Source organism: Scardinius erythrophthalmus (assembly GCF_964197995.2).
Source record: "Scardinius erythrophthalmus genome assembly, chromosome: 23".
In the NCBI taxonomy this organism is placed as follows: Eukaryota; Metazoa; Chordata; class Actinopteri; order Cypriniformes; family Leuciscidae; genus Scardinius; species Scardinius erythrophthalmus.
Window position 1 is genome coordinate 14,641,678 of NC_138243.1, and position 15,577 is coordinate 14,657,254.

At 39.7% G+C, this 15,577-nt stretch overlaps 1 protein-coding gene across 1 annotated transcript in view; it reads left to right on the forward strand.

Annotated features, from left to right (window-relative positions):
* Nucleotides 1-15,129, forward strand: part of nlgn2b (neuroligin 2b) — a gene marked incomplete at both ends in the record, with an annotated part of 50,628 nt that extends 35,499 nt beyond the window's left edge. Inside the window, 5 exons of the mRNA XM_081353585.1 lie at nt 6,973-7,158; nt 10,867-11,132; nt 11,246-11,399; nt 13,750-14,116; nt 14,208-15,129. Coding sequence (XP_081209711.1) covers nt 6,973-7,158; nt 10,867-11,132; nt 11,246-11,399; nt 13,750-14,116; nt 14,208-15,129 — 1,895 coding nt within the window. The remainder of the gene's footprint in view (nt 1-6,972; nt 7,159-10,866; nt 11,133-11,245; nt 11,400-13,749; nt 14,117-14,207) is intronic.
* Between the last annotated feature and the right edge of the window lie 448 nt (nt 15,130-15,577).

A 15,577-nucleotide genomic window follows, 5' to 3' on the forward strand; every position in this document is an offset into this window, starting at 1 on the left:
TTTTGTCTGGAAAAAATGCGGAACAACACCTTCTACTGGCTGTAGTCTTTAGCCTCTGGCCAGAAAATCCTCCGATGACGCAAAATGACGATTTTTGCGTCATCGGAGGATTTTCTGGCCAGAGGCTAAAGACTACAGCCAGTAGAAGGCGTTGTTCCGCATATTTTCAACCCGCCCATAGAGGGTGGGATCTCACTCACAGAATGTACACATTGTCAGCCGTCTTTCTTTGGAAGCTAAGCTAGCAGGCTTTTGTTCTGTGGAGAAAGCTGAGTAAGTAGGGGTGTTACCATCCTCCTTTTCCCGGACTTGTCCGGCGGGCGAGATCGTTCAAAATGTCCGGGATTCGGCTTTTGCTTTCTGCGGTCGCCATTCATTGTTTACATGCACACCTCTTGTTTCAATCTAACTGAATTCATTCCGATCAGTGAATCTGACTGTAGTGTTTACATGAACGCTAAACAAGTGATCGGTTGATGTGCGTTTTACCATTGCTAAGAAAATTCCGGCTCCTCCGTGAGAGATGCGAGACCCGGCGCGTCTCAGTAATGAAGCCACCGGCCTCGCGCCGTTCTCCCGCGGCCCTCAGCCTCGTCCTGCTCGCCACAGTAAACATGATGAATGGCGACTGTAGAACGCAAAAGCCGAATCCCGGACATTTTGGGCGATCCCGAGATCCCAGGCAGACTCATCACGGAGACTCACTGGTAGCCTAACCTTGTTTTCAACTGCGCTCTCTTACCGGTAGGCGTGGCCTCCTAGGGCAGCGAAGCAAGTGCATTCTGGGAGTTGTTGTCTTTCATCCACATAAGCCAAAAATACATTTTCTGGCTTTTCTCAGTCTAGAAAGCTCCAAATTAAAAAATTTCTTCACATTTCTTCTACATAAATTACCTATTTTAAATACACATTCATCTTTCCAGAGGTGAAGTATCCCTTTAACCCAGTTTTGTTCATTGACTACTATTAGTATGACAATCATGGCTTTATCTCCCCTTAAAGTGTAAACATTGAGTCCCCCCGGGCACCATCAAAACTTTAGCACCTTTTCCACCGTCGGGCTGAACAGTTCTAAGAATGGTAAGGAACGGTTCCAGCAGAGGTCACATTAGACTTCCGCATTGTCTGTCATTTTGACGAACAGGGGTGTAAAAATTTCATCATAATCTATTATTACATGTCAATTTTAATTTTCACACTTTAATAATAATAAACCATTTAATAGGCTCTATTTTTGTTCACATTTTCATTTTTATTCACAAACGTACAGGACAAGCATATAGGCTAGATTATGCATTTATTTATGAAGAGAGAGTTGAACAGAGACTTTGCGTCACTTTTCAGATTTCATCATGAATATTTGTCCAATAAATCGCAATAAACTTTGTGCTTTGTTACTTTTGAAATCAAACAAAGTCTCAGCTTTCAAATTCAGTCTATTTTATCACAAAATTCAACCAATGCTGTTTTGATGCCCTTTAATGTGGCGCGAGTGATCACTGTAGCGCCTCAGTTCAGAGAAGCGGAATAAACATTGAAAGAACGAAATAAACATAAAAAAAAATTAATGTTGAAAGATACAGTCCAACTTACCGAAATCTGTATCATGTCTCTCATGTAATCGCTCAATCAGTGTTTGGACCGCAGTAAGATGTTAATAAAACAGCTTATAGACAATGTCAAGTAACTCAGAAAAGCTATTCGTTGACCATTAACTTGATAGTCAGCAAGAGCGCACTCACCACCAAGTGGACAGGGGTGAGAATTACAGTTACAAGTTACAATACATCGCTCTCAGTGTAATCTGTCAAAATGACGGACAGCTTTCAATTTTTACGTCACCGCTAAAAAAATTCTGTCAATGACGGAAATTTTTTCGTTAACACGGCCTCTGGGTTCCAGTTATATTTTTGAACTTGGTTCGGCATGGCTCGATCAAAAACCGTTCTCGGCCTGGAGTTCTCACGTCAGTATTGAACTGTGCTGGTAGAATGTGTGTAGTGACGTCGCCACTCAGGATTGGTCACTTGTCTTTTGTTTGGCTACCAGTTTCTTGGTTGCTGGCCAAGCGCACTATTTGAGCAAAGTTAACACAAGTTAATAATGAATCATCATACGCCAGAGCGAGGTCGCTTACATTTCATATCACCTATTAACACTTGCGTTACCAAGGCAAAGACTAACATTTATATTACATTCCAAAGAGCTCCGTTATCAGCCCCACAGTGGAAAATGAAACCATATCCAGACCAGCTGGGCCGGATCACCATGGAAAGGAACGGTTAAGCAATGAGGACGGTTTGGCCCGGCGGTGGAAAAAGGGCGGCCCACTCAGAACTGTCAATCTCTCTCCAGCTCAACCTATAGCCTGAGTTTGGGGTGTGGCTACTATAGACGGCGGAGCCAGAGGGTGCTTAGCTGGTGTGGGACCATGACTGATTCGTACATGGGGGAAAAATTCAACTTCGGGTATAGGGGTGCAAACTACATTTCGCTGCATTTAGACCTTCAAAACAGGTCATAAACACATCAAAGCGAACGGGGCATTGCGATGCAATTGGCTTCAATACAATCATCAATCATCATGCACACATTCAGAAAGACACATGTTCAAGTTTATAATGTTTACTTTGACAGGTCTAATGTCGACAACCTCTAACAGTTGTGGCACGTCATGTTAAAACATACGCCTGATGGAGATATGTTGCATGGGTTAATTATATAAGCGAGGCGCTTGCGTTCGCTCACATAGCAACGCAGCTTAAAGTATTCCTAATATGTTGGAGCTTTTATTGGAAGTATCCTCATTTTCTATCCATCTATCTATCTATCTATCAACCTTTTCCCCTGCATCTCCCTCTCACCTCCTCATCCCCCTTTTACCCTGGCATGCAACACTCTCTTTCTCTGTCTCTCTCTCTCTCTCTCCCCCTCTCCGATCTGCCGTTCGCTGGAGTGGTGCATATGCATGAGTCCAGACCCAAACTGCTGCTCTCAGCACCAAAGTCTGCAGGAGATTCAACTCAGCACTCAGCTCACAGTGAAACTTACCGAGCGAATCAGAGCGGTGCACGGGGTTAGACTTTGACTGATCATTTTGTTAAATTGTAATATGATATTTCGTTACACATATGGACGCAACCCGTAGTTTAGGATAATCACTGCATTTTTGCAACATTCACCATTGTGTCTGCGCACTCGCAAAACACATCCCTTTGAAAGAAGTAGTAGCTGGTTGCCAGGCAACAGCAAACAGCGCTACAGAAGGAGGTTAATTTGAAGACAGTCAAACCCACCGACCCTCAGCAACCAGTTCCTGAACACCGTTTTCCCATCGATCAGCCTTTTATCCAATGGCTGTGCTGCACACACAGATTTCCAGTCATCTGACAGACCACACAAGGGTTCCCACTCATCCAGGTGCACAGATGTTTACATACTTACCTCCTAACAGTAGGTTTAGACAACATTCATGTTCAGAATAGCATACTTCCATACTGCTATTACTATATCTGATGCATGTATATTGTGCACAGTATGACATTTTTCTGTATACATGGAATTCCCCCATGACCTTCTACATTTGCCATAAGGTGCATTATGCAACTGTGTGGTATACCGTATCCCACATTGTAACTTGCTTGACTGCTTATATAATCAGACTTGACAAAAGTTAATGGTTTTTTTTTTTTACACATAATGGTATAAATGTAAAAAAAAAAAAAAAAAAAAGGTTTAACCAAAATAGCTACTGTTAATTTAAACATGCGTTGTGGAGAGGTCATGTGACAGCAATAAAGCATACTACTGTTTGCTGTTGCAATTATATAGCCTATTTTATTTCATGTTGTTTATGTAGTATACAGTATATACTGAGCATGATGTAGTTAGGACTATGTGATTACCAGTGTTATTTTTGTATTATATACCAGTACAGTTATTAATATTTTGAATTAGCATTTCAGGTTTAATTTTATTTTTTTTTTTTACTATGTTTTTGTTAGTTTTTTATACTACTATTTGGGTTTAATTTATTTTAGTTAAGTTTTAGTTTGTTCAGTTTAAGTTTTTATTTTTCCAGCTAAAAATAGTAATTTGAGGGCAGGGTTTTTCAGCCAAGACTGCATTTCTAATTTTCATCTAATATTTACATTTTATTTTATTTCTGCTTTATTTCAATTAACATTTTAGGTTGGGTTAACAATAATAAACCTGGCTACAGCTGAATTATGAATATAGCAACAGTTCCAAATGACATACTAACAATCTAGTTACTGCATATGGAAGGTTGAGTTGAGCGGGTTGCATTGTGGGATACAATACCCAGTGAAGTAGGTCATCTAGCTATCCCGTGCCTACAGAAATGTGCATACTGCACAAAGTATGCGCCACATTTCCGAATATAGCCACAGATTCACAACCTCTAGGATTCACACTCACCTAATATGAAACCATTATAAAAAGACCTCACGTCCACACTTCCCCCTCTAATTTGCACTACAGTTGTATTTGTAATGCACTCAGTGACTTCACTCATCTTTAGGGACTCGCCTGTGGTGGCCTGATCTAGCAGTTTGATGAATACGTAATTTGTCTCGTTTTCTAGGGGTTGTCCTTGACTCGTGAGGCCGACGCTTAGAATGTGAGTTAGCACACATCCAGTTACCTGCCCTATTAATGTCGTTTAGACAATACGGAAGTCTATGTTCACACCACAGCTGTATGTGGTCCATATTTTGTTTTTAAAATCGCCTGAATCTTCAAAGTGGAAATAAAACAGATCTGCATTTGATGTTTTGCAATATAACTTAAGTGTGAACAGTCAGGGTGGAATTTGTGCAAGGAGGCATTAAATTGATAAAAAAAAAAGTATCATAATGTTAGTTTTATTTCAAATAAATGCTGTTTTGTTATATACAAATATACATTTTGTCATGGAAACAATTGCAACAGTTTAGAATAATGATGCGGTCATGAATACATGCTACTATTTTATATAACATGTAAAAGGATGTAGCAGAGGCTGTGATATCCTTTAAAACAATGTCATTGTCATCCTTTGGGACTTTCAGACGTCAAAAGCTTTTTTTTAACATCTGTAACGAACATTTTCAAAGAACTCTATTTCGGTATATTCCTCCATCTATGACACACGGAGAGAGCCTTTTATATGTAGAGGTGCCAAGTTTATGATCTGTTGTGTGTTGTTTGTGATGTGATGTGCCGTATGTTGACGCTTGTCGTCTTCCTCACAGGCCTGACTCCTGAAAACAACATGGCAGTTTGTCTTTTTCTCTACTCGTCCCTCTTAGTTTCTTTGACTTGCTCTTTTTCTCTAAAACACACACACACACAGTCACACTCACTGGCTCTTATATTGGGTCTGAGGGCACGTAGCTTTTAAGCATAGGTCTATTGTTATCTCCTTTTCCCCTTTTATGTCTTTTCCCCATTTCTTTTAATATTCCAGTGGAAGCCTTTCTTTCACAGTCTGAAGAGTGCTTTCTTAGACATGTGAAATATTTTTGAAATTCCCCTTTTTTCTCTCTACATTATCATGTTTTTAGTGCATCACCAGTTCAGTTAGTGTAATAAAATAGACATTCTTACATAAGCTCTTTAGTTCTCATTTACACCGTGACTCAAGAGCCACATACGGTCCATTTTAATGAGCAGTAGCATGTATAATTTGTATAGGTCCATTATGGTATGTGGGCTTCCTATTTTAAAGTATGTATGTGCATGTGAGCAGTGAGCACTTAAGCTTTTGCTAACCAAAGAACAACGGTCCAAATGTCTAAACTGGCTAATCGGCGAGACCCGTCATAAAGATGGGCTTGACAAGATGATAATAAAATTCTTCTCACCAGCGATGATAACAGTTAATGCATCAAACTCACCCCAGCATCCCTGAGGTTCACAGTACAGAAAATATGTTCTGCTAAAGCATTCATAGTGCTGTAATTTTAGTCACATGTGTTTTTGAGCAATTATAAATAGATTTATGAACTAGCAATGGGATGATTAGAATCGTTTGAGTCATTTGTTCAATCACTGTTCACCAGTCATGTTCACCTAGCCAAAGATTAAGAGTCTTTTAAAAATACTTATGTACTGCTTACTGTATACTGTGCAGTACACTGAGTAATGCCTACTGTTGTTTTCTCATGTTATACATCGATAAACATGCTGATTTTTGATAAAAGTTTACTCCAATCTTATGAGGGAAAGTGTCCTAAATCTTGACATTAAAATCTGTTCTGCTAAGGCTTTCATAGTACTGTAATTGAAGAGACTTACTGTGTTTTAAATTTTAAATAGATTTATGAACTGGCAATGGGGTTGATTTTAATCTTGAATAAGTTTAGATTCTTTCACTCATTTGTTCAGTCACTGTTCCTCTAGGCAACATCACAAGTTGGCGACTACTAAGTGGCCCAAAGGATTCAGTCACTGAATCATTCACTTAAAATGTTCTTTCAAAAACGCTAATGTACTGTATTCTGTGAAGTATAAATTTAACAATGCCTACTATGTTTTTTCATTATGCATGGATAAACAGAGAAGAAATTGTCTCAAATCTCATGAGAAAAAAAGAGCTCTTAATCTTGACATTCAAATGATGAGTTTGAGCACATTGCGTTGTGGATCATCTGTTAACACAGTAACATGCAAAATACAGGACTTTGTACAAGTATATCATAGTGTACAATTGTTATTAATGATCAATTCAAGTCTATTGTAAACATTAATATGAATCATTCCAAGTAGGAACAGGAAGTTCTAAAAGAACATGTCCAATTAAAGCTTTAGTCCTCTGCCTCATTTCATTCTCTCATTTTACTAATGCACTTTGCTCTTCTCAGGCTCAGAGTGCTTGATCTTGATCAACATGTATTGATCATGCTGTTTTTATTTTGGTCGACATTGTCTGTTATCTTTTCTCTGGTCTAACTCTCCTGCTCTCCGCAGGTTTTCTGAGCACTGGAGATCAGTCTGCAAAGGGGAATTATGGGCTACTAGACCAGATTCAGGCTCTACGTTGGCTCAATGAGAACATCGGACACTTCGGAGGAGACCCAGAGAGAATCACCATATTTGGCTCCGGGGCCGGAGCCTCTTGCGTCAACCTTCTCATCCTATCCCATCATTCTGAAGGTTTGAACCTCTGTTGCTGTGATCATCATCAATAAAGAGCTCCATAATTTAAAGGAAGGGCATCCAAAAAAAAATGACTCTAATTTACTAATTTTAGGATGCTCATTTGTGTCTAATTTATTCTGTAATGCATTCGAAATTTAATTCATACATACAATACCATTCAAATGTTTGGGGTCAGTAAGAGTTTTTCTTTTTCTTTTCTTTTTTATAAATTAATACTTTCATTCAATAAGGACTCATTAAATTGATCAAAAGTTCACTTTCATATTAGAAGGATTTCTGAAGGATCATGTGACACTGAAGACTAAAGTAATGGATGCTGAAAATTCAGCTTTGAATGACATGAATACACACCTCTTCTATGATGAGAAAAAAAATCATTTCTATATTAAATTTTAAATTTATATAGGGTGGCATAAAGTCAAGAACAACATAATACAACTGTCCTGATATAATAATAATAAAGAGACAAGCCTCTTTAAAAGAATAAAATTCTTAAAAAGTATACATTATTAAGTAGTTTGACAATCTATTATTCTATTATTATTTATTTTTTTAACATGTCTGCTTCACTCTAATTAATATTTGAAAAGCAGTTTCCAGGTCAGTAAGTCTCATAAAATATTTTTCTAAAAAATGAGAGGTTGCAAAATATCCCCAAAAAAATAATTTTTGAATTAAACAGAAGCCATGAACTCAATTATTAAAACAAAACATTTACTTTGAAAATATATTTTGTTGTCTACACTCACAAGGTGTAAACAAAATGTATTAGGCTACTTTTTACATCACTTGACATTTTAGAGAAATTTAAACTTTCCTTGAAAATGGTATAAATGTTTTTATAAAACGGTTAGTTTCAATCCTTGGTTTTGATTGGTCAATAGCTGTGTTTTATTCACGATAAACACATCACCCAACGGTTCTATGTATCACTACACAACACCCCTAGCAACCACTCTTAGCAACTTAAACAAATGTTTGATCTCATTGATATTGTTCATTGAAGCTACAGTAGAGTATTGTGAGAGATCGAGTAAGCGAGTGTGCCTGCATTTGCAGTAGACATAGCATTTTCCTTCAAGTCAGTCCTTATATTCATAATAAAAAAAATCAGTTTTAATGTCCGCTGCGATATCTTGTCCTTTTAACAATTAAGGGGTTTTCCCGTGCCCATAGAGCTGGTAAGTCCCGCCCCTGCCGCTAATCCCCCTGGACCTCTAGGTTGAAAAATCGTCAATGCAAGTGAATGGGAGAAAATAATTATTTTCTGGTCCCGTTTGAATTTTGCCATGAATGTGAACATATGTTGTCTGTGAATTTTTTATATAACTTTTCATGTAAAGAATGCTACAATTTAGCGGGTAGAAGTTTGATACGGTTAGACTTTGTGTGAGAGCACTTTGCAGACTACAACTCTTCGCTGCTTTCGACGCGTTTGAAACGTCACCACCACTCGCACACGGACACTAGCTCACGGATCCCGCTAAACATGGCTGTGTCTTTGGTGCACTTCACCGCCTTCTTTCAGGGAGAGGACAAAATCGCTGAGGTTGGCGAAAACCACGGGTAAGTCAACTTTATGGGGTGACGTCACATAGGCGACATGTAGTCTTTCTCGTTATGTCTTTTCCACAACTGCTAGCCGAAGAATCATACCATATACTGTCAAACTCGTAACATGAAAAGTTATATAAAAAATTCACAGACAACATATGTTCACATTCATGGCACAATTCAAACGGGACCAGAAAATAATTATTTTCTCCCATTCACTTGCATTGACGATTTTTCAACCTAGAGGTCCACTTGGGGTTTTACGGATGGGCGGGACTTACCAGCTCTATAGTCATTTGTCAGTTGCATCTTCCTTCTCCGTTTTCACAAGTTTGAGTGCTTTCAATGTAAAAGTCTTCTCTCTAATGACTGACTCACTCATAAAGACCATCTAATGGCAAAATAATGTATGTAACTTCGGTTGCTGTTTACGGTCAGGCACTATTTTCTTCCAGCAGAAGGAATGATTTAGTAATAATACTTCATGAAAGTTGCATAGATACATGTTTTTCGGCTTTAATATTTGTGTTGTGTGGTAACCATTTTATAAAAGGTTATTCAGTAAAAAGGTTAATAAGTCACGGCTGAAGGGGTTGCAGGCACTAACAACGTGCCTAACAACGCCCTTCAGCCGTGACTTATTCACGATACAGCACTAGCCTCGAGTACCTTATTGCTTACTTCAAAACCATATAAAACCAACATCAGTAGAAAGATTACATTTCTAAGAACATGATGTATATTGAATATGAAGTTTTTTCTTTCTCTTTATCATGGATGCTCTCATTTGCCATTGACCCATTTACTGACCCTCAGCTCATTTCAAAAATCTGAATTACTTTTGTATTTGGATATTTGGAACTGTTCTTTTAAAAGGTTTCAATTCAATTTCTGTCATTAATTACTCAACCTCATGTCGCTCCAAAACTGTAAGCCTTTTGTTAATCTTCAGAACACAATTGATGATCTTTTTAATGAAATCTGAGAGCTTTCCATCCCTCCATTGACAGCTACACAACTACCACTTTCAAGGCGTAGAAAGGTAGTAAAGACATAATTAAAATAATCCATGTGACTCCTGTGGTTTAACCTCAATTTTATGAAGCATAAATTTTGAGCAAAACATTTTTATTTACAAAATATTAATCTCAGACGTAAGTAGTTAATGACAGAATAAACATTTTTGGGTGAACTAACCCTTTGAAGTCTTTAACCCTTTTATGCTATATGTTTTTACAATATGCTATTCTATGTCCTGAATTTTTTAATACACTGATGATATATTGTGCGGCTGTGTGAAAGTGAGACTGATTTTTGGCACTGCCTTGCGGTGTGTGTAAGACTGATTTATACTGCTATCTCGAGATCACACGTGCATCTGCATTTGATGCCAGTTTATAATGAGTGCTGTGTGATAAAAATGGAGAGATGTGAGACAAATTTATAATGAGCAGCATGTACAACTATGTGTGTGTGATGCAGAAGTGTTGGACTGCAGCTGAGCTGATTCTTAATTGATTTCATAGGGAACTGGAGCTGGGGGGGTCTTGTAATAGAGTATAGCGTGTGTGTGTGTGTGTGTGTGTGTGTGTATGTGTGACTGGGGGGGTGGGGGAAACATTTTAATAATTAATAACAGAATCTGCAGATGAAAACCGTGGGACACTTTACATAACAGTGCAGCAGGGTTCTGGAATCCAAGATGGTTTCCTCATGCTCATCCAGAGCGTTTTCACTTTGTCTCACTTTCATTCAAGTGCATCAGAGTTTCTACCTGCCCTATTTAAAACACACATTAAAACGAGCCCATGACTCCTGGTTCATGTTGTTATTGGTTACACCCTGTTGAAGACCAGCATGACCTCAGAAAACTTCCTCCATGTTTGCACAGCTCCAAAAGTCCACATTGTAAATCTGGACCCGAGTATGCATGACACATTATGAAATCAAATCTGATTTGTGTTTCACACAACTGCAAAAAATGATGGAAAAAAGTTCCACTGTCCTTCCTTGTATGATGATAAAGATATTCAGTGGCTTTATCTTGCTCATGGTCATGGGACACTCAGTGTCCACATTGACTCACTCATATTATAGCCTGCTATCTGACTTTTCTTAGTCATTGCTTATATCTAGCCCTGGTTTCAGGATTGTTCCAGAGGGCCATTGCTCAGAGTGGCTCCGCCATATCCAGCTGGTCAGTGAACTACCGGCCCCTGATGTACACCAAGATCCTGGCCAAGAAGGTGGGCTGCAGCTACAGCGACACTGCAGATCTGGTGGACTGTCTGCGAAGGAAGAGCTTCAGGGAGCTGGTGGATCAGGATATCCAACCTGCCCGTTACCACATCGCATTCGGACCAGTGGTGGACGGAGACGTGGTGCCCGATGACCCTGAGATCCTCATGCAGCAGGTGTGATTTTGGACACTGCAAGGTCCCCGAGTTTAGAGTGATCCCAGAGTATAATCATGACAGTTCATTAGCGAAAGTGAGTACTGTGGGTGACATTTGTGCAATGTCCTCAGGGGGAGTTCCTGAACTACGACATTCTGTTGGGAGTGAACCAGGGTGAAGGGCTGAAATTTGTAGATGACAGTGAGGGTGAGGATGGAATTTCAGCTGCTTCCTTTGACTATACCATATCCAACTTTGTGGACAACCTATACGGATACCCAGATGGTGAGTTTCACAGACACACTTGCACTATAACAGATCCGTGTTTGCACTGCCATTGCCGCCACTGAATCAAAAGTGCAACGGCAAAATAAACTGTACTGTTCACTGAGTTGTATGCATGCAGAATTATTTTAAACATCTGTCTTTATGTAAAAAAAAAATATATATATATATATAATTTGATGATTTAAGAGAAAGTGTAAAATAATGGCACAACTATATGGATTTCTATTCCATTGCATATGCTGGCTACACTCAAAAACAAACATACAGACTAAGCATAATCTGATTCCTGAGTACTCTTATAAATCAGTTCATTTTAATGAACCACTAATAAAGACTTACAAACTTACCACTTATTAGTTTGAATCAAATCCTTGAATAATTGAACTCATCAGAGCAGTTACTGAGTTAACATCTGATCCCAATGCCTGTTCAAAATATATCATGTTATTGTGGCAGACTAGGAAACTAATGCAATTTGCTGGGTAGATTACTTACAAATTGTAGTCCATTACTGAATACAAATTACATGATAAAAATTGTAGTTAGTAACATAATCTATTACATCACATTTTAAGTTGTATATTTTAACTACTTTTTGATTACTTTTAGATTACTTTTGACCTAACTTGTTTATAATATTGATTTGAATTGTATAATTTTGTACCACACTGATAAAAAATACAAAAAAGAAACATTATTCAATTTTGTGGTTGGGGCGTTGCGAAGGTCGTCTGTTATAGGACAACTTAGTTTGAATAAACGAGCAAACATTGATTAGCTACTTGGTCGCCTATTAAACAAATAAAATTAATATCTCATCATCCGCACCAATGTTTTTTTTTTTTTTTTCAAAGCCGCACCCGCCCGCCATCCGCTGATTGTTTTGCGGTCTATGGACGATGCAATGATCTGCTGATGCGAGCCGCAAGAAAGCCCTTGTCTGTTCTAGAAAGGATGCAGCAAAGATATTTAATGCTAATGTATGAGGCATAGGCCTACGCTGAGTTTCATTCATTTACGATGAGATGCGCTCTAGTTCACAATGAAATGCAATGCAAGTGAACGCGGCGCACCCGCGCCTGCATGTCGCGGTTATTATATTGTCTACTATGTTTTCTTTTTATTTATTAAATACATGAAATTGGTTGATGAAACATTTATTAAAATTAAGATACAATTTGTACAAAACGAAATTCGTTTTAAAGAAAGGCTTTCTACAAAGAAAAACTTAATGAAGTGGTAAAAATCATGTCTGATGATTTACAAAACAAAACTTCATTAAGTGGTAAAAACCATGTCTCCCGAAATATTGCGCATCTTATGATCCAATCTTTTATTACAATTGTTTTTTGAGCTAAAATGTAATACACATCATATATACACACACACTGTATATGTTTCGTTTTTCAAACATGTTTGGGGCCAGTCAAGGGCTAAACTGCACGATCACGGTAATGATACATTTGTTATTATTGCAAATGTTTATTGCTAATGTTTATTATTGCAAATGTTTTTCCTTTGTTTAATAAATCTCATAATGATGGCACATCACTATATCATAGTCGTAGCTTTTATTTCTATCTCAAATGATTGGCGGCCGGTCAGGGGGTACTTGGCAAAGACTCAAATACAGTTGGAAACGACGTAGATCACTAATAACACAGACTGTTAACAATTGTTTTTAATTAGTATTTAAACATTCTCTATGATAAAAAAATGTTTGTAAAAAATATTTTAATAACACGGTTTTGGCGGTTGTAGAGTTCTAATGACGGTGTTCAACTATAACCGTCGGTCTCACGGTTATATACTAACCGTCACACCCCTACTATTCTGATTGAGCAAGTATTTATTTTTTGGAATCTGATTACATAATCATATAATAAGTTACTACCCAGCACTGAAAGGTATCTATCTGTTAGTTGTATGCTAAACTTGCAGGACCATTTATTGCTTCTGTTGTCATTTAAAATACATTATTTGTCATATTTACATATTCAACAAAAAGTATGTTAATAAAATGATTCTGTAGTATTTTTAATCAGGCACTGAATTGAGTACCTATTAAAAGTTATTTCAGCCAAAAGATTTGCTTTGTGCTCCAAAGAAGATTCTGCAGGATGAAAAAAATCTTTCATAAATGTGCATTGAGTACACATCAAATGACACTACACATTCTTTTAGCGGTTGTTCAAGGTAATCAGTCTAATTTTACCCCTCACCTTGGGTGCTTCTGTCTCATTGTCTCCTATATTGGGTCAAGGTGCCCTGCTTTGTCAACCAACTCTGTCTTTCATCATCCAACATCCATCTTTTTCTCTCTTGGTATCTCTCTGTCCCTTCTTAGGTAAAGACATATTGCGGGAGACTATAAAGTTCATGTACACAGATTGGGCCGACCGTGACAACGGTGACATGCGGCGGAAAACTCTACTTGCACTTTTCACCGATCACCAGTGGGTGGCGCCAGCAGTGGCCACAGCTAAACTGCATGCCGAGTTCCAGTCCCCCGTTTATTTTTATACCTTCCACCACCACTGCCAGACGGAAGCGCGACCCGAGTGGGCAGACGCAGCACATGGTGATGAGATCCCCTATGTGTTCGGTGTTCCCATGGTGGGCGCCACAGATCTATTTCCCTGCAACTTTTCCAAGAACGATGTCATGCTCAGCGCTGTAGTGATGACGTACTGGACCAACTTCGCCAAGACGGGGTGAGAGTTCGAATTTGTTCATTCAATGAGACCTGAATACAAATGCATTTTCTTCTTCTGTCCTGACTTTCTTTCAACTTTTTTTTACCAGTGATCCGAACATTCCAGTGCCGCAGGATACCAAGTTCATCCATACTAAGCCCAATCGCTTTGAAGAAGTTATCTGGACCAAGTTCAGCTCTAAAGACAAGCAGTACCTCCACATCGGGTTAAAGCCTCGCATCCGGGACAATTACCGTGCCAACAAAGTTGCCTTCTGGCTTGAGCTGGTTCCTCACCTGCACACCCTCCATGAGGAGATCATCACCTCCTTAACCACACGACTGCCGCCAGACGGCCCGCACCGGCCCGGCAGAAAAGGCACGCCCCAGAGTCCAGGCACACGCTCTACTCGCAATCCCACGGTTTCGACCTACCCACCCGACCCGGACCTCGAAGGTTCCGAACAGCCTCCTGAACGCTTCCCGTTCCCGAGTGACACGCGTGACTATTCGACGGAGCTGAGCGTGACGGTAGCAGTGGGTGCGTCGCTGCTCTTCCTCAACGTACTGGCATTTGCTGCATTGTACTACAAACGTGACAAACGGCACGAGCTGCTGCAACGACGCCATCGTCGTCTCTCGCCCCAACGTGGGGCGGCGCCAGGAATCGGCATTGTGGGGGCTCCGCCCCATAACGACCTGGCACTGAGCCAGGAGGAGGAGCTAATGTCCTTGCAGATGAAGCAGCAGAGGGTGGAGCTCGACCACGGCACGCCCCTTCCAACACGTGGTCTCCTTGGCGACCTGGAGCCCCTGAGACCACCCGTGTGCCCGCCAGACTACACTCTGGCGCTACGGCGGGCCCCCGAGGATGTGCCACTCATGACGGCTAACACACTTTCCATGATCCCCAGCACCATCACTGGCATGCAGCCCCTCCATGCCTTCAACACTTACCCCCCTGCCCCTGCACCAAGTGCTGGGCACAGCAACAACGCCCTGCCCCACCAGCACTCCACCACGCGAGTATAGTGACCCCTCTGAGGGGACCAGGCCCCCCCAATCGCATAGGAACACAGACCTCTGGTACTAAGAGTGGTGCTCTACACAGATACTGTCCAACCCACCACTCCTGTCCTTTTTAAGTCCACTCCCAGAACACACTGTTTCTCTCTTGTTCTTTCTTTTTTTTACTCTTCCTGCTCCTCTTGTTCTTGGGTTGAGTAGCGGAGAAGGTTTTGGGTGGAGAAACGTCATTTTCCCCACTCAATACAGCAGCTATCCCCTTCCCTGTTTTCTTTTTTCTTGTTTTCTTTTCTTTCTTTCTTTATTCACGTTACATTGCCGTTTTTCTCTTTCTTTTTCTTTTTTTCTTCCCTGACAGTCTTCTGCTCTTCTGTAGCTGTTTCTAGTCCCCCAAAAAAGAACAGTTTTTCCTACTTCGGACTGTTTTATAAACCAAGAAAACATACGTGTAAAA